Source organism: Diadema antillarum, unplaced genomic scaffold, assembly GCF_040938485.1.
Source record: "Diadema antillarum isolate AM-2024a unplaced genomic scaffold, OU_Dant_1.0 scf00000091, whole genome shotgun sequence".
Lineage (NCBI taxonomy): Eukaryota > Metazoa > Echinodermata > Echinoidea > Diadematoida > Diadematidae > Diadema > Diadema antillarum.
Window position 1 is genome coordinate 12,225 of NW_027270980.1, and position 20,133 is coordinate 32,357.

At 39.0% G+C, this 20,133-nt stretch overlaps 1 protein-coding gene across 1 annotated transcript in view; it reads right to left on the reverse strand.

Annotated features, from left to right (window-relative positions):
• The window catches only part of LOC139718241 (exportin-1-like), a 31,781-nt gene extending 12,167 nt beyond the window's left edge, over window positions 1-19,614 (reverse strand). Inside the window, exons 1-11 of the mRNA XM_071629718.1 lie at window positions 19,387-19,614; window positions 12,015-12,210; window positions 7,857-7,958; window positions 6,547-6,681; window positions 6,090-6,250; window positions 5,136-5,250; window positions 3,575-3,694; window positions 2,458-2,586; window positions 1,322-1,480; window positions 929-1,129; window positions 86-224 (exon numbers count right to left, since the gene is read on the reverse strand). Coding sequence (XP_071485819.1) covers window positions 86-224; window positions 929-1,129; window positions 1,322-1,480; window positions 2,458-2,586; window positions 3,575-3,694; window positions 5,136-5,250; window positions 6,090-6,250; window positions 6,547-6,681; window positions 7,857-7,958; window positions 12,015-12,140 — 1,387 coding nt within the window. The 5' untranslated portion in view covers window positions 12,141-12,210; window positions 19,387-19,614. The remainder of the gene's footprint in view (window positions 1-85; window positions 225-928; window positions 1,130-1,321; window positions 1,481-2,457; window positions 2,587-3,574; window positions 3,695-5,135; window positions 5,251-6,089; window positions 6,251-6,546; window positions 6,682-7,856; window positions 7,959-12,014; window positions 12,211-19,386) is intronic.
• Between the last annotated feature and the right edge of the window lie 519 nt (window positions 19,615-20,133).

Genomic DNA, 20,133 nt, shown 5'->3' on the forward strand with positions numbered 1-20,133 from the left:
TTATTTACAAACATTCATGGAGCATCGGTAGAAGTAGTTGTAGGAGAGTAATTCCACTAACTTCTTTAATCATGGGTAAACTTACCAAGTGTCTCCCTCATGTTCTTGTACATGTTAATGGAGTCCGTGTCCTTCATGAACTCCCTCACTACTTCTCCCTGGTCATTCTCCACGACTAGTACTTCTTCGGGTTTGGCCATCCGAGAAATCATGATTCTTCTTACCTGTTTGCCAAAGATTAACGAAAAGGACTTATTAATAATGTTCAAACATCACAATAAGTGAATTACACAATGTGAAATATATGCAGTGAAGACAACACATGAGAGAATGGTCCAACAAACTCTCCAGTTATGTCATGAGAAATCAACAACTGAGTACAACAAAACTCTAGTAGTCTAGCAGCAGTTTGCATTCTATACAACTGGAGTCAGTCTACACAGTTTACATTTTGTTGGCATTCACTATCATAGTGGCTGCCTGATCAGTGGCAAATTGTGTAAAAATTGACAAGAACCTGAATCTATTATGTGATCCTTCTATTTCTACAAACAGAATCAAATGGATATATCACCAGAACAATGATTTGTCACAAATATGCACATAAGTTTGTCTTCACTAAAAGATGGAACTGTAAATTATGTTACAGGGCTTGCTCTGTGGGCCCTGTTTGAACAAGATCTGGGTTGAAAAATATAATAAAAAAAAACACACCAACATAGCAATGTTTCATGTCATTTTTAAGAAAATTATATACAATACACCCAATATGATCATATGTTTACATCATTGATTTAACAGCATTTCTTCCATCCAAAAGAGCAGTATAATCCCACAGCAGATATGGTATGCTTGGGAATTCCTTTCAAAGTACCATTGTTGATACGTCTTACAGATGGTAAACCTGACTGGGCATGCAAAAACTCACTCTTGATAGTACGTGAAGGTAGAGCTGCCGACGGGGTGGGACACTGGAGTTGGCGCTCCCGAGCAGCAGGGGCGAGGAAGGAGTGGACGGGAAGGGGCTCTCACGGTAGAGCTCAGAGGCTAGCGTGTTCCAGTACTCCAGGCAGATCTTGAATATTTCTGTCTCCTCTACCTCGGAGATGAGGAGCAGGTAGTGGTGCGCCTGTGAGGAGATATGGAAAGGAAAAGAGCACGCATGACATGGTTACTCATGAATCACTCAAAAAAATAATTGTTTCCATACAAGACAGGAATCGACAGACAGGGTTCAGACTTGACGACGTGACACGATGGCTGTGGTCTGTCTCTGCATTTCTTAAAACTGCACGAGTAAGGATTAGGAAATTGTCCCTACCTCGAGCAGGATTTCATGAAACTCCGGTTTCTTCTCGATGAGCTCCACATGCTCCTTGAAGAAGGTGCAGAGGAAGAGACTCAGGTTCTGGATAAAGTTCTGCTCCTCATCCCTCCCATTTGCATAGGCTTGCTTAATGTTGGTGGTAGAAGGCAGCATCTGGAGAAATAGAACCAATTTGCAGAAAGAAATTTTCAGTGAGATACAACCTCATATCAGCAGCAGTCGCACAAACACAGCCGAAAATCTACACATCTGTTACCATAAAAAGTGACATGAAGAAATATAAAATGATGCAATGTGACATAAGCATTTGTTGATATTGTATGGACAACCTCTGACATCTGAAAAGCGTACTATGTTAGTACTGGCCCTGAGAGGCCCTCACTGGATCTGCCACAACAAAAAAAAAATTTAAAGTAAAATCAATAATGTGTTTACTCGCAACATTTCTGGTTTTACAGAAGATTTTTTTAAAAACAGATATTCAAATTTGGGGATTCCTGGGGCCCCTCGGGGTCGAGGAGGGGGAGGATGGTGCCATTTGTATACAAACATATATTTTTTTTACCCTAGTGATAGTACCTGCTAAGTTCAGTGACAAATTTGACCTTGTGTTTTCAAGAAGAAGATGAAAATGTGAAACTGGCCCTCACTTTGGTCTTATTCCCCCCCCCCCCCCCCCCCCCCCCCGAATCTTAGAGGACACGAACCTCAGAATCAGAGAATCACCCGATTTTTTTTTTTATCCCACGAAAAATATTCTTCATACCTGTTGGTATATAATAAAAGCAATACGTTTCCTCAGTGGATAAGTTCTGTCCGTCCCCAACACTTGAGAAAATGAAAATTAGTTATATGTGTGTGTGTGTGTGTGTGTGTGTGTGTGTGTGTGTGTGTACAATTCAAATGGAGAGCTACTAAAAAATGAGATCACACAGAGTTGTCAATATGTCTTACTCCATAAACCTGTACTTTTCATGATTTTGTTTTATTTTCTTTTTAACGTGTCAGGTTTTCCCCCAGCTTTTCAATGATTTACTTTCTCATTTTTTCTGTTCTCATACAAAGCAGCATATTAACAGGATGAAATTTTCCTTAAACCACGACACATCAATTCCACTGGAAGCACTGACCTGTTTCAGCTGCGTCATTGTGAGTGTGAAGAGCACCACAAACTGCTGGTCGTATTGGCTAACGTTCACTCCAGCAATCTCCGTCAGGCACTTCAACGTCACATTTCGGAACATCGGCACATTCAGGAACTGTTTCACGAGATAAAATGCATTTCTATAAAATATGGAGAAGGCAAACGAACAATGTTCATGACAGAGCATTCACATCACCAGACAAACCCGACAATATCGACAGAGCACAATCATAGTACATACAAGTTTACAAATTTGGGAACTAAACAAAGTGAGTCAATTTTCATGGGATTATTGATTTCCAGGTCTTTTTTCTTTTTTCCATGTTGGATGAAGCCTCAATGGAAAACAGTCTTCCATTAATTTTTCTAAACACGACAAGAGCAACTTGACCACAACCTGCAGCTACCTGTAAAGTGGGATGTCTCCATCTATCATTTATTCTAATCACTAGTGTGGCCCTTCATTTGCAATTAGACAAAGTTCATAAATCTTGACTTTTTAACTCAAGTATGACCTAATGTCTGTTGAACAAAGAAAATATCTCCCAATTCATTACCAATTTTATGTCCTAAATCCTATCGACCCTTTGACCATTGCTGCCAAGGCGGAGTGACCACTGACAAGAATTTCTGACCTTGCCCATCGACAATCACTTCATCTGAAGTAATTTTTCATATTCATATGTAATTTCTTTCTAGCGAGTCATATCACGACTAAGCATTCCTATATAAAGTTACAGCTGCGAGAGACATTTTTCAGCTGAAGTTCGTTAACCCTGACCTTACGGGAACTTCTTTTCTAAAAATCTGATTCATGCATCACCATCACATGTAGAACACTGTGAACAAATATTAGATAAAGTTGCAAAGGATATTTTCTCTCACACTGTGCTAAAAGATCTAGGGTACCAAGACCGAGAGACAGACGGACAGATAGACAAGCCCAAACATCATGCTTTTAGAACCCTTAGCAGTAGAGGTATAACCCCCCCGCAAAAAAAAAAAAAACCAAACAACCACTGTACATCAAAGTACACCAAACCACATACCACCACGTGGACACACAGAAAAGATATACAGAAGAAATGCACCACCGAACTCACCTTGTAAATAAGTGTGCTTATCAACTTTGTCTCGTAGATGTATCCGAGCGGAATCCAGTTGAGAAACCGTAGTAACGTTTCCAAGCATGATCCAACGAGTGCAGCATTTTGAGAATTATCCTGACGAGACAAAGTGACATGTAGTGTGTCAAATTACAGGCTGCCCTACGCCACATGAAACATGCCCCAGTCTACATTGAATGCTGGTGATGTCAATTGCCATAACATGTTACTTGCGATGATATGTACATGCATTGTCTAAAATAACCTCCATACGAGCAGGTCAAGTACTATGTCTTCATTTCTGCATGAAATCATCTATCTTTGCTTTAGGCAGTTTGATGACTAAGCAATTCTCTTTCTCACCCGGCACAGGCCAGAATTGTAAAGTCAGATTACATCATATGTGCAATATCACATATCTACATCTACAATCTTCAACGCTTGTTTTATTTACTTCATGTCAAAGGTCTTTGTCACCCTAGACACAATCTGTCTGGGGATTTGCACTGAGCACTTTAAAAGCTGCCGTCACGAGTGGTCTACTCTCATCAAGTCAGCTCCAGTTGGATCACAGAATATTGGCAAGAGGCCAATGTTGACACAGCAGTCTGACAAGAATGCAATCAATGGTCTCTTGAATGCACTTATGGAAGAATGCTGTCACGATGCATGTGAAAATGTCATTCATTGCTCATTTCAGACTTGCTCCTCTACTCGAGGAAGAATTGTCTTTAAAACTTCAAAAAAATTATAAAAAAGAAAACATTGTTATACCATATAAAAAATAAAACAGCAAGTTGGAAGTACAACATGTATGTTACATCACTATAATAAAATGTCATCACACACTGAAAGACAAATAATAACCTTATAGAATTAGAGATCTAAATTTGAGAATACATGTACTACCATTGGAAATTAAACTGAACCAATCTCAAAAGTTGCTAAACCCGATTTCAATCTAAGGAGGGTAAAGGTGCTACTGAACATATCAAGTCATAAAGGTCCATCTCTACATTTTGAAGAATCCATACTCACAGCAGTTATCTAATATCAGATTTCATGTTTTTCAACTTATGCAGAATGTTTTCCCTGTTTTAATATGCTGGAATCTCAAGCTAGCCCAGCCTAAAACATTTTCCATTGATAGACATGAGATGACTTTACTTCGTAGAGCAATAGTAATATTTGCAAGTCATCAATAAGTCTGCCAAAATTTTGGCCATGAGCGCTACAGTAGCACTTCTCCAAAACACGGTAAAATGCACGCAGCCATGTGAAAGGCCTAATCTGCATCTTTCTTGTGGGGTAGTACATGATAAAACATTGATGTACATGGTCACAGGTTGACACTTGGCTTCTTGGGATACACAAGGGCTTCCAAGACGCATTAATCTTTAGTACACTCACAATCAAATAGGCAGATGAACGTATATACACACATACAATCAGCACAGACACATACACAAACAGACATACACAGACAGACAGACAGACACACACACACACACACACACACACCATACAGCAACATGCCCAAGAAAGAATAGTGACCTACCATGACAAACTGGCACAGCTGAAACACCTGAGAGAACTCATTACACATGCTGTCCTTGAGATGCTTGGCCTTGGCCTGGGTCATCTGTCCACTGGAGAAGTCAAACACTTCCTCACTGCAGAGAAAAAGCAAACATCCAAGACCAGAGTCAGTTACTTCTATCCGCTTGCAGAAAAGCCTGGATTATCCAGGGTCCATTTTTTTTTTCCTCACCACACCCTAGTTACATCTTTGACCTGTATCTCATCATACCATACAAAGGTCTTTTTTGTGTGTGCTCAGCTGGGTAATATGAATTTGCTGTGTTTTTTAATACCACGGTATCATGACATTAAATGCTGAAACATATGTCATGCAAACATATTCCCGTCATTTTATTTTTGCGCTAGGTTGTTGTGCGAAATGTGCAAAAATTTCCACTTTTACAGCTAGTCTGTAAAAGGTAGGTACATTTCCAGTATATATCTCTATGCTTGCTTGGTATCATAAGACAACTTGTATTTTTTTTTCCTATTCCCCTTTCATAACAGTCTCCTCCATCACCCCCCCCCCCCCCCTCCTTTCAATCTTGGTACACACAAACCAAGAAACAACGGAGAGAAGCAATGATCTAGACTGACATTTAACATGGTCAACTCAGTCTTGGTTCTACGCTGCTGTATGGAAACTCAAAAATTTTTTTGATAAAACTAATATAAGACTTCCAGCACTTGACTGAAACACTGGGGGTCAAAAACATCAAAGCCCTTTTGTTTTTTCTTTTATCTTTTATCTTAGCAACAAAGCTCTGTGACTTGTAACCTGTATGATAGTCAGCACATGAAGCACTGGTTCTGCAAAACAAAACTGTCCATTCAACAACTTCCCGCATTCCCTTTCTTATATTTAGAAAACTACAAAAGGTGTCTCTAGCTTCAAGGACAGACTTAGGTAGTGGTTGGTGTAAGGGCATACCTGAGCAGTTTCAAAATGGCAAGGTTATTCTGACACAGCGATTCGTTTGTCTTGCTTGCTCCAACTATGTCGCTGATGAAGGACGGCCAATTCCTTGGCCATTCATGCTTCAGGATTTGTACCAAGATGATGTTGAGTTTGCTCAGATACACTTTTTCTTTCTGGAAAGGAGAAAAAGAAAACAGATACAATAACTTCATCTCAGTTATAAAAACAAATAATAATGATGAACTGTACAAAAACAAATCAAAATCTGGTTTCTGCACCAATAAGGTTCAATGGGAAAATTCTCAAATTATCCTCCCCTGTTTAAACTGCCATGGTACTAGCAGCGTTTTCAAAACCGAAATTCATCTTGTTTGTACACATCTAATTTTATTTGAGAATAGTGACTATGGAGTGTTAACACAACCTCCCAGCCAAATACAAAGGTACACATCTCATTACACAAACTTACATCAGCCATATCCTGTTCTGATGAGATCTTGATGATAAGCCCTACTGTGTACTTCTTGATTCCTTCGCACTGTGTCCTCGGCAGCACCTTCCATCGAGTTTTGATGACGTTCTCAAGGATCTGTAGCCCATAGTACTGTTTAGAAGTTGAAACAACATGCTCAAAAATTAGGAAGTAATACTGAAACAGAGACCCTTATGTAAAACAAACACACATTAATGAAGAACAATTTGACTGCACAATTTACTGGATACCTCAGCAATCTCACAAATAACTATATTCCCCACAAATACAGCCCTTCATAAACATCTAGAGGAAGTTAATTAAATCTTTACCACAGACCCAGAGGATTGACTTTTAACTCTTCTCAAAAAAGGGAATACTAGTATTTGCCACATCATTGCTATCCATCATTTCTACATGAATATGATCTACCAGGTATTTTTATTCACTTACGCATAAGAGAGCTTTAGAATTTTAATCTTATCTTTTATGTATAAATTGTCGTTAAACTAGCCAGTCCACAGGACATCTGTAATCTGTGTATTTCTAAGGAGGGAAAATCTATCACAGAAGGCCTGAGGAGGCTGCAGTTTCAGTGTCATGTGTCCCATGAAGAGTTTACAAACATATACATTATGTTTATGAACTCATATACAAGTACCCTTTTTTAGACTGGGCCAAAGTCAATATTCGGAGTATCACCTTGGCTTGAGGCACACATTTTAGTGATCACATGACACAAACGGTTCAAAATGCTATCAACAGCCATTTCCATACTCCACGATTTACCACATCCAGAAGCAATTCTTTACATGGAAAACACATACAGAACGGCAGTTAACTGCAGACAGATAGACTGATCTAGGAAATAGGCAGACAGAGTGATTATGAGAGACAGAAAGACAAACAGAGAACTTGCCAGACACTGAACAAACAGAAAAATTTTCTTGTTCCTTCCTCTATGGGCCTGAAGATATTTTCCTTTGCTTTAATACTGGATTCTTTGTACTTGAAAAATAGAACAATGTTTATTTATTCTTTACTGGCTTCAATTTCACTTTCTTTTATTTGTGAAGCTTTAATGTGACATTCTCTCTTAATCTTTCCAATTATCACTATGATGACAATGATCCTGATTATGAGATCTTTCATCATATCATAGACTTCGACTGACTTGATACTTCTTCTGGGCTTTAATCCAACAGGGCCCTGGATGTATGAGCATTAACGAAAAGAGATCCATCTAAGGGTCAGAAGTAAACCGTCTATTTTACCATGTTTTGTCTCAAATTACTTGATGGATTTACTTTTGTTTGTTGATTGCTGGAGTATTCCAGTATGGTGTCCACTCTTGTCCATGCATCAGGATGTTCTTTTAGGCTGGTAAGGATCTGCTGAGCCATTTGTTGCTGGAAGTAATCAAAAGCATTTGGACATTGTTCATTCATGTACACTGCAAATACTTTGCAAATGAGAAGGATAACAACTCTTTTCTTCCATTTTCCTCACAATATCCCTTGTCTTAGAGACACTGAGTGGAGTGTAATGATAGAGCATTAACAAACAGTTCAATCAAGATGTATACCCTCAAATTGTAACATACATGTACACACTTCAGCAGAAGATTGCATCCAATACGGAAGAGGAATGTACAATATAATGCACACTGTATCACTGGGGTGCTTCAAGAAGAGGCTGAAAAAGTAACAAAGTTTATGCAATGATCGCAAAAGCTCACTTCAGCCTTGGGATCAGGTAAGTTTAAAAAAAAAAAGTTTCGCAAAAACAGACATTAGTGTTTTGTTACAAGCCATATTCAGGCTCTGGACACATCCAAGTTGCCAGTCATACTGACTTCAAATAAATTATCGTGATGATTATCACAGTAATCATTTAAGTTTCAAGTTTATTTCACATCTTTAAACAAAAAACAGCATAAACAGAAATACAACATATATAAATTACATATCATATATGATATTACATGTTAAAAGCATAACTGAAATACTATTCTACATACTACACAAAATAGATGGAAATAAGGTCAGATGACATCATATCATCTGACACAAGAAAGCACGGCAGATGTGGGGGATTAGCAAAGTCTATTGACCTATTAAGGATAACCCTTTTTTACTGCTCTGGTTACATTTTTCTGCAAACCTAAAAAAATACAATCAAATCAAACAAGGCAAGTGCCAAATTGTGTCTCACCCATTCGCGTACAAGATATTAATATTTTTCTAACTCCCAGAAGTTCGTTGACCTGCCTATGGCCTTTGACCTTGTGGTGACCTTCAATTCCCCAAGGGACATCTACCATCCAAGTTTGGTCAAAAACGGACAAAGGGATCAAAATTTATGAGCCATAATCGAAACGCGCCATAAAAACTTAACAATGGGCCCTAAAAATTTGTTAACCCCTTTCTGTGACCTTTGACCTTGTGATGACCTTTAATTCCCCAAGGGACATCTACCGCCCAACTTTGGTGACAAACGGACATAGGGATCAAAAGTTATGAGCCACAATCGAAACGTGCCTTAAAAACTTAACATTGGGCCCTAAAAGTTTGTTGACCCATGTCTGTGACCTTTGACCTTGTGATGACCTTCACCTCCCCAAGGGACATCTACCATCCAAGTTTGGTCAGAAACGGACAAAGGGATCAAAAGTTATGAGCCATAATCAAAACGCGCCATAAAAACTTAACATTGGGCCCTACAAATTTGTTAACCTCTTTCTGTGACCTTTGACCTTGTGATGACCTTTAATTCCCCAAGGGACATCTACCGTCCAAGTTTGGTCACAAAGGGACATAGGGATCAAAAGTTATGAGCCACAATCGACACGCGCCCTAAAAACTTAACATTGGGCCCTAAAAGTTTGTGGACCCCTGTCTGTAACCTTTGACCTTGTGATGACCTTCACCTCCCCAAGCATCTACCATCCAAATTTGGTCACAAACGGACATAGGGATCAAAAGTTATGAGCCATAATCAAAACGCGCCATAAAAACTTAACATTGGGCCCTAAAAGTTTGTTGACCCCCGTCTGTGACCTTTGACCTTGTGGTAACCTTCAACTTCCCAAGGGACATCTACCATCTAAGTTTGGTCACAAACAGACTGATACATCAAAAGTTATGAAACATAAACGAAACGCGTCCTAAAAACTTAACATTGGGCCGTAAAGTTCATTGACCTCTGCCTGTGACCTTTGACCTTGAGGTGCCCTTCATGTTTGGTAAAATGTGTAACTTTGCATAACCACTCTTCCCTCCAAGTTTGATTGAAAGTGAAATCCTCAGTAGAGAGTTATTCAAGTTTTTGTAGCGTTACGGACAGACGACGGACAGACGCTACGACGGACGACGGACGGACAGACGCCGCAGGCGATCCCTTAGTCTCCCCACACCTCCAGTGGGCTCGACAAAAACAACAAAGCATGAACAAACAACAGGCAATCAATGAAACTTACACAGATAAGTGCTCACATCAGAATTATACATAAAATCATCATTAAAAACATCAGATAACTCTTTTGTGAAAGAATAAATGAAGCAATCTGAAATTTGTTAATACTATCAATGTCCAATAGAATAGTTTATATATTTACAGCAGAATACTTCCAGTGTGCCATGTACTTGTACACTGCATGTACTGATTGAATTATCATGAGCCGACAATTTGCACAACCATGACTTACACTGCAAGTTGCTTTGCTCTACTGCCACTGTACAAAAAAAAAAAACAACAACTAAAAATGTTTTTGATTTCTGAATGTCATTGACCCCAGCTCACGACAGCTTGTGATGCTACTTAGAATTTCAGTCTTAGGCATAATTCTTTAACCTTGTCTACTACAAACGATGTGCAGCTTGAATTAGGGCAGGAGAGTTTTATGCAGAATGTGATGCCACTTTCAGTGAATTTGACAACTGAAGTGTATTCAGGTGTAGAGCAAAGTCCTTTTATGTATTTCCTTTTGTGTACAACTTATTTTCTCCTAGTAAGCTACACTGTAAAAGTAAACTGTTCCAGAGACAAGAAACGTAACTCAAAGGCAGTCAGAATAAAGATAACTGCTACAAAATATACTCTATTTAAAGTCAAAAAGCCAGCCCACTCACATTCATGTAGACATACAGACAGGAGAAAAAGTAAAAACACAGAAAGGAAGAAAAGTATGCAATTATTAAATTTTAATATGTTTTCATGGACTGAACAATGACATCACTTCCACCATGTACCATGTCGGCTAAATAAAGTATGAATGTATTCATCTGAAATTTCTTCCAGTGGTTGGTACTCAAAAGATGAAATTTAATTCTTAATTTTTTGTTCTTACTTTACAAGATCCAATTTCATAATGATTTCACATTTTCCCCTCCATTTCAGAGAAAAGCACATACACCACACGCTGGGGCAAACTACCATGTCAAATGTGTGTGCTGTATCACTTGCCTGATGAAATACATGGAAAGATTACTGATGTACCTCCACTAAATGAATAACGGTAATGTTTTTGCTGTTGTTGGCTTGTTTTAATCTGTCTGTTTGCATACAAGATAGCTAAAAAGTTACAAACTGATTTGGATTAAATTTTCTGGAAACGGTGACATTAAAGGCAGCCGATCGCCATCCCTAATGGTACGTAAACTCCGAACGACCGAAGTTTGTGCATGCAATTGCGCAATGCTACCACTGAGACAAGTGTGTGTGTGTGTGCGTGTGTGTGTACGCATCATACACAAACATTGAGCTGCGGTGATTGAAGGAGAGAGGCCAGAAGACGCTGCGGCGTGTGTGTGTGTGTGTGTGTGTGTGTGTGCGTGTGTGTGTACGCATCATACACAAATATTGTCACCGCGAGCTGCGGTGATTGGAGGAGAGAGGCCAGAAGACACGTGGCTATTTTGGCCTCTCTTCATGCGCATGCGCACTGAGAGTGGGCGTCCATTCGGAAGCTCTCGTGGCTCGCTGGGACAGCCATTTTGGGTTAGGAGATAAGCACAGGGAGCTTTCTTGTAGCCTACCGTATTTTCGCTGACCCATTGAGCCAGCGCTATTCTCATTCGGGGGTCACTACATTTGATACAGAATGGGGGAGGCAGCGTGTTGCGTTCGTCTCCGTGCCGCACAAACCACTCGCCACGACTGAGTGTCTTTAAATGGCCAGCTTGCTTTTGCAACCCTCAGAGCCACTGTGCTGATGGCCAGAAAGTACAGTGGAAGCAGCAACGGCTGGTCGGCAGTAAGGGTATAGACCCTGCTGATGGTGAAGGAATCTACAATGCAAATAATATGAATGTAGTCGACTACAATATAGGGCAGAATCACATTATGGGTGGAAATGAGCTGTTTGGTGGAAGTCTGTGCTCTGCAAGTGCGATTTGAGTTTTTGCTTATGAATCTTTTTCTTTGACGATATCATCCTAATACAGTAAATATAGTTGTTTTCTTACCTCAGGACCTTCTCCATTGTACATGCAGCCCACCACAGTGTCTAGCAGGTTGATGTCGAGCTTCTGACTAAAGTCGAGCAGCTTGGCTGCCTGCTCAGCCAAGGTGGCCATACTTTGTGAAGGCATTGATCACCCAGGAGCAAGCAACACTTTCCGTCTTGGAGCTGTCCTTGGAGTATCTAGTGCCGACTCCCTGCTGTAAAAGAAGGGTGCAAAAAAGCAACTGACGTATAAATATAAGAGTGAGATACAGGTGGCTCTGTTCAGGTCCAAGTTAAGTCTACTGCACTTTTTATTCATTTATTTTTTAAAGTGAAAAGGTAGAAATGCTGGTTTGGCCGGATCATACTCCAAAAAATAAATAAACGAGACATGAAAACTCGTCACATTGAGGACGAGTTAGGTGATACGCTTGTGGTCATCAGATGACGGTCATCTGCGATCGACAAAGAAAAGAATGTGATATAGGCACCTTGAAAATATATTGAGCGTGCATGCCAAACCGTTTCTGTAACCACTCGGCCACGGGTCATCCACGGAAATGGTAAGACAAAAAAAAAATACACACAACAATGTATAGATATAACAGGGGGAAAGTCAATGCCCACTCAACTATTAAACGTGGCCGTGTGAACATCTATTGCATTGCTAGACGGAAAAGCGGCCTTGTAACGACTGAGGTCGCTATGCCATTTCTGGCAACTTGGGAAAAATACGTCCCGCAAACATAAAACCTATAATCGGCTGGTTTTTGATACCTTGCCTTTAATCACGCACGTGTGCAACCTTACGTCTCTGAGACGTCGCCTTTAACCTCTCAGTCATACGTCTCGACGAGAAAATATGAGGAACGTAAACTTATATGTGAAAGATGACTCAGGAATCGTTTCGTCCATCTTCCATTCTCATTTTCAGTTTTATGCTGCAAAATACTCAACCTGGTGAGAAGATAAAAAAAAAAATAATAAAATGTATGATTACTGCAGCTTATTGTCTCAGCTACAACATACTTAAGTTTCAGAGGAAATCAAAATCAAGTGAGGTAAAGGTGCTCGAGCGTTATCGAGTCAATGCATGGATAAAAAACAAAAATCCCCTTTCATAGACATAACGTACAATCTTCGCTGATTTCGATATCTCGCCTTTAACCATACCTTCTAGCATGATGACGTCATCAAATTAGAAAATACCGATATGGACTTGAAAGTTGTTCAATGTATAACATATTCATCGTACGTTGTCAGTTTGCTATTGACATGACGATCGATCACATGAACATGAGGCAGCTATTAGTACCTGTATGAAATTATTATAGGCATGGTTATCAAATTCCCCTAAAATTTCCTTATAATTGCTTTATTTTTACACACAGTTAAGCTATCCCTTTAAACTCGTCACAGTTTAATTAGAATCATTAACATCATACATTAGTACCATATTCAGTTCCATAGCTGATCACGTCTGCTAATTAATTAAGATTAATTGTCTAGAATGTGTCATATGGCCAACCTGTATACACACGTACACACACACACACAATGCTAAATGTATGTATCAAACCTCTGTAACACAACTTTGAACTAACTGTAGGAATTATCGCTGTACTTATCATCTATACTTTTTATCACTATCTGAAACTCCACAAAAACCACTAATTGACAAATAATCATCAATACAGAAGACTGACTTAAAGGAACAATTCAAATACTTTTTTTACAATGTATAGCTTGTTCCATGTATAAATCAGCACAAAGTAACCACGACTACATTGTGTTACTGAATTGATATGAACAAATTTCATTTTATTACAATATTTTAAATCAGTTTGAAAAGCCCAGCCTGCAAAATTTTGCAGCAGTCGAAGTAATGCAGTCTCCAACGCAAAACAAAGGGATACTATGTGAGTGTGTGCGTATAGTTGTGTTTACATGCGAACGTGATTTCTACATGGACGAAGGTGTAGTACTCCATTGAAGAAAAAACAAATTGAAAAAATAATTATTTTCTTTCGTGCTCTTGTGAGGTTCGAACCCGTACGTGTGCAACCTCACGTTTCTGAGACGACGCCTCTAACCACTCGGCCATACGTCTCGACGAGAAAATTAGAGGAACGTAGATTTATGTACGTGAAAGATGAATCAGGAATCGTTTCGTCCACATTCCATTCTCATTTTCAGTTTTAAATTGCAAAATTGTCAACCTCATGAGGAGATTTCAAAGAATAAAATGCATGATTACTGCAGCTTATTGTCACAGCTACAACATACTTAAGTTTCAGAGGAAATGAAACAAAATCAGCTGAGATAAAGGTGCTTAAACGTTGTTAAGTCAATGCATGGTTTAAAAAAAACTCACCTCCCATAGACAATACACGTAAACTTGTCCGATTTTGCGTCTTTACCTTTAATCACAATTTAAGGTATGATGACGTCATCAAATATCAAAAGCATGATATGGACTTAAAAGGCAAATGTTCAAAGTACAACATATCTGAATTTGGGATAATATTGAGCTTAAACAACAGAGATACGAGTAAATGAATGACAGAAACAGTACCTCAAAAAAATTAATTCCACTTTTTTGATTTCAGATGATGATATGATGACGTCATGAGTTTTCCTGGCAATATTGGTACTTGAAACGTTATTTCCAATTCATATGCTTTTGTAATATGCAATAGAAATATAGGGTCAATGGACGATTTAAAGAGCTATGCCGAAATAAACAAAGACATGTTTTTTCACTATATTTGCAGAAAGACGCGCGCGCGGAATTTCAACTTTGACGCCAGTGCATTTCTTTGTTATAGGTCAACATCGATCGGAAATCAATGGATATTGTTACTCAAAGTATCAGGAATCCAAATCAGTCAAAAAAAATGCATTTTCATGTTGCTTACGCCCTCTGCGCGCGAAATTGCGCGGACGGACGCGCACGCGAGAAAATGTTTGAAACGCTTAAAATTGTCTGAAACTTCGAGATTTCCCATTGGGAAGTCGTTTTGAGCCTTTTAAAATTTTGACGCGCGCAAACGCGCGCGTAATGAAGACCTGGGTAACTAGCGTTAAAAAGTAAGATAGAGCGTGACCTGAACTTTATGTCCACCGAAAATGATACAGAAATGATATCCAGTTATGAAGTTATGATCGATCATGTGACAAGGTCCGAAAATCACAAAATGGCGCCTAGATGACGTCATAGATATGTTACTGTCATGAAAACCTTATTGTGGCTAGATTTTGTCATGAGACATGTTGACTGAAAATGTCATGTTATTCCGTAATGTCATTGTTGAGATATTGACGACACAAAATGTGGCAGAAAGAAAGAAGAATAAAAAAAAAGAGAAATTTTGGCAATCACAATAGGTGATACGCTGATAGCGTATCACCTAATAAATAAATAAATAAATATAGGGGATAAAATTTGCTCTATGTCTAGGTAAAAACATACAAAAATCTTCCTGTGAAGCATCATAGCCTTGATACAGATTCAATTTATGTTCTCTATTGTTGAGCTTTTATTTTGTGACATTCTAAGCCTTGACATGAAGGGCGACATAATGTCTATTACTGCTGATCTGATGTACAGTGTAAGTACAGAATTAATGCACTGCAGTGAGAGTGCCTCCCAGAATTCCAGACAAGAGTGTAATCAAAACTTCTCAAATAAAGGACCCATTCAAATGAGTCAAACACTGCTCTTATCTCCATCTAGATTCTCAAATCATAAAAAAACAATACAGTTGAGTACTTTCCCCCATCCTACAATTGTAGATACCCGGTACTAATGATAAAAAACCCAGGCTGTCATTTGCATATTTGTCTGCCCGAGGAAGTGCAATACACAAATAGGCAAATATTTAAAATTTCATCAACTTTCTCATTTTTAATAACATTCTAGGCATGCACAGTTCAGAATATTGAAGCGGTTAGCACTTGCATCAGAAAGTTTGTTTGTTTGTTTTGGCCAAGTGTGAAAAATGGCAATAAAATTGAATTTTGCATTGCAATGTAAAAAATGATAACTCTGCATTGTGTTTGAATGGCCCTTTCAATCATTTTCACTGCTAGTGTTAGACATCCAGATGCAACCAGTTAGATGAATCCTATCTGATGCCAAGCATCAACGTGAGCTTGAGTCACATACTATTAAACCAGTGAAGACAAGTGGAGAATTCAATGTACTGGTAAGTTTATTTCACCTTACATAATGTTCTCTTGGAGTGATCAATAGAACAGCTATTTTCACCTATAGATACTTTTAATACACTGTATACACCCCTTATACACAGTCTACATACACACCAACTGATGATTTCTATTACATTATCCATAATCATGCTTTACTTGACGATAACGGGACCATAGGTTCCACAATAATTCAGCTTTCTTTCAATTGAAGACAGGAACTCAAAACACCAATCAATAAATTCTCCAATTAACAGAATTTACCTGCTTGTACTCTTAACTCAAACAAAACTAAAACATTACACATACATGTAAACAACATAGCTACTGTCAGCTGTAATTTAATGGACAATACAAACATAAAAAGACATGGCATGATGAAAATTCATTGTATCAGCAAATATCAGTAAAAATAAAAAATTGACTTCCACTTAAGACGAAGGGTTTTCGTTAATCCCAATAAATTCGCCTTTATAGGCAAGGTTGACTGTTCATACTTGACAGTATCATCGAACTACATATTAGAACCATCAACATCCAACATAAAGTTGCAGTTTGCTAATAATACTTAAATGACTTTAACAAACTTTGATCTCCTGACCCAGAAATTTACGACATGTGTAGCTACTGATAAATCACTCATATTCCCCTTTCAATCAATAAAACTGTGTCTGCAACAGACAAAAAAATAAACATAAAATCAAGAATTGTAAACATGTTCCTTTGGGCGCTTTTTCATGCAACTGCAGGAAAAGTGCCCAAAGGCTGGTGGACAGCAAAATTCACAAAGAAAGTGAACCTGTAATACCTACAAAGGGATTACTTTGCAGAGAAACTTGAGTACCGGTACCGTACTCACGCACTCTATCAGTGTGGAATCATAATTTGGAACAATATAAGGCCTATGCACAAGATCAGGTTAGTTCTGATTCTATTTTTCTCTTTACAATACAATGTACAAGCTGTATTTGTGATAATAAAATTATATCAGACTTCAGTTTCATGGGGCTGATTCGTGTGTGGAGAGGTGAGAATCACAGAAAAAGGCGCCGAAAATTTCGAGTCGGATCAGGTCGGAGGTGCAGCAGCTCTACATTGAGTGAACCCACAGGCGCCCTTGCTTCTGGGTCGCTGCACATCAGTTTATTAAAAAAAAAAAAAAAAAAATCGTCAAAAAGTGCAGACAGAATTTTTCTTCTTCTTTTCATCATGGACAGTGGACATGTGTGTATCAACAAAAATCACTGTGCAAACTAACTTGCAACAATGTCAGATGTGAGATGGGCGAGACATGAACAAACCCCTCTTGAGCATCACGGACCAAGGGTCTCACGAACATCCCCACATTGCTCATTCATGAGGGGGTGCCTGGACTGATCTGAACCCATTAACTTTATCAAATTTTGTCAGGTCACAGATAAATGTTCTTCTTCAACCACATGCAAAAAAAAAAAAAAAAAGAGAAAAAAAAAGAGGGTCTTTCTGTTCAGTTTAACTTGTCAGAAGTGGCTGAATGGTACACACACATGCATGTGTGGCTGTATATCCAAAGATCGGTGATGTGATATTATCGAACAGCATGGTATTTTCAGACGTGCACATCTGTGTACAATAATGACATTCAGTACCCATGGTACACACGGGACCTTGTAGACTAGTCTTTCAGAGCATTGCATTGTATGGGCCGTAATCGCAAAAAAATTGTGACACAAAAATGTAGAAACACTAAGAAATTCACATTTCATCTCAGATTTTGGAAGAAGATGTCAATTTATCACAAGATTTTATTGCTTAGAGATTCTAAATTGTTTGAAATGTTCATGTTACATGTAGACTTTTCAATACACTGTCACTCTACAAAACGAAATTTGAGCCTCATTTGCCAATGTTCTCTTTGTCGTCCGCTCGGTCCGAATGTGTACTGTTATAGTCTGTAATGTGAATCAAGGGTATATACGCTTATCAATATTATGATTATGGTGCATGATGGACAAGATGTGAAAGACGTTGATTATTCCATTATGAAAATCGCGTCCGGAATCAAAATGCGATTTTACACTGCGCTATAAGAAAACTTCTTTTTTTTTTTCAGAGGGGTTAACTTAAATTGATGTCTATTTTCGGACAGAGTGAATAATTTGCATAATTTTTCAAATTTCGTAATTTTAAGGACTTCGTGAATAGACCTGCATGCGCGATGCGTCTAGAAATACATGTAGACTCCTAGGTCTATACCATCTAGAAACCCACACTGTTAATAGTGTTTGTTTGTTTTGGGGTTTTTTTTGCCGAAATTTCATCCTGTGACTCAAGAGGTTTCTACAGGGTCAGTGCACTCCTGTGACAACGAACGCGGTTAGATCTAGATTACTCATTTCATAACGAAATTCCGGTTACAACGAAGTAAAGAAATTCAAGCCGCAACATAATATCAGCTCTAGAATCACTGAGAATCCTATGTTTTTCATTGTTTGATTTATTCCGTTCAACAAAATTTCAATACGAGAAAAAAACTGCCGGTCCAGAGGACTTCGTCATAGTAATGCCAATGGGAGTCTACTAAAATGACCCAAATTATCCTGGGCTGGAGCACGTAGCACCAGGTCCACATTTGTTCTTCTTTTTGCTCTTTGTCTGATCAGCTGAAAGAAATTTGTGAGATATCATGTGATCTGGACTCTAGTTAAATACCTAACCTTTGTTATGAGTTTGACTGATAGCTGCTAGCCCTAAATCATGCTAATCCATTATTAACGTTAGAGTCTGGACTTCTAACTTTAGAAGCGCAAGCTAGCCCTTCAATTCATCCATCAACTGACCTGTCGTCATTATTTTGGGCCGTGTAAACGGGGCAATGAAAATGACCTGGCCAGCTTACAAATAATTTTAGCTTTACGAATTCTATGTTTCTTTACAGCATGGACTATGGAGCACAGACTTCTAACGTTACAATGTACCCGCACTAGTACATCATCACTGTCATTTGAGGTAGAAATCTAGCAGAAAACCCTGCCGACGATGATACTGCTCCGTGCCTGGATGGGATGGCATGGCTGCTTTTGCGCTTCCACGGCAGCACCAGCTGGTTTTCATGGGGGCAAGTCGGACATGCTGCATGGTGCTCGAGAGTCAACCCACCCAGATCACGCTAACTAGCCAATGAGAATGGAGCATTCACTTACTGATTGGCACCCGCTCGCCGTCCGCTCTGGTACCCACGTGAAAATGCCGTGTGAAGTCCCCTTCTGGGTACGCTAAACACGTAGTCTGCAAAGCACTCCCAAAATTTAATCCACTAAAGACTTTACGAAGCTACAACAATCATTATCATGTGTGAATGTTATAATTCCAGTCATGTAATTCAACAAACCACGCAGAGTAACGTAAATCCACGTCCGCGTTCGGCCGAAAATGCGTCTGGAGTGATGGAAATTTTTGGCGAAGAAAAACCGGTCAAAACCAGTTTGGCGCAGATTGCTATGCGCGGTGCTTGTCTGTTGTTTATTTCGCTCGGAAATATATGCCACGGGCCGATTTTGGGGGAGCAAAGTAACGATCAGACCAATCGATAATGAATTACATGTGTTGAGATCTTATTCTTTTATTCATGCCTTTCATTTTACGTGTTCTAGGTAGAATTCATATTAATTAAAGACCGATTATACGGCAAAGGCAGAATCTTGCAAAATATATTCGCGGGCAATGTTCGATTGCGAACGAATGGCGTGTGTAAACATATACAGAGGGCGCTGTTGGCGTTCTAGGCGAGTCGTCTCTCTTGTGGCCGCCCCGACACTTCACTTTGCATGCTTGGCCAAATAGCCGAAATACCGTACTACCGTACACAGCAGTAATGTAGTTGGTACATACTAGTAAACGAATCCATTCGGCATAAATTATCTGCGAATGTTCACTGTCCAGTCATAATA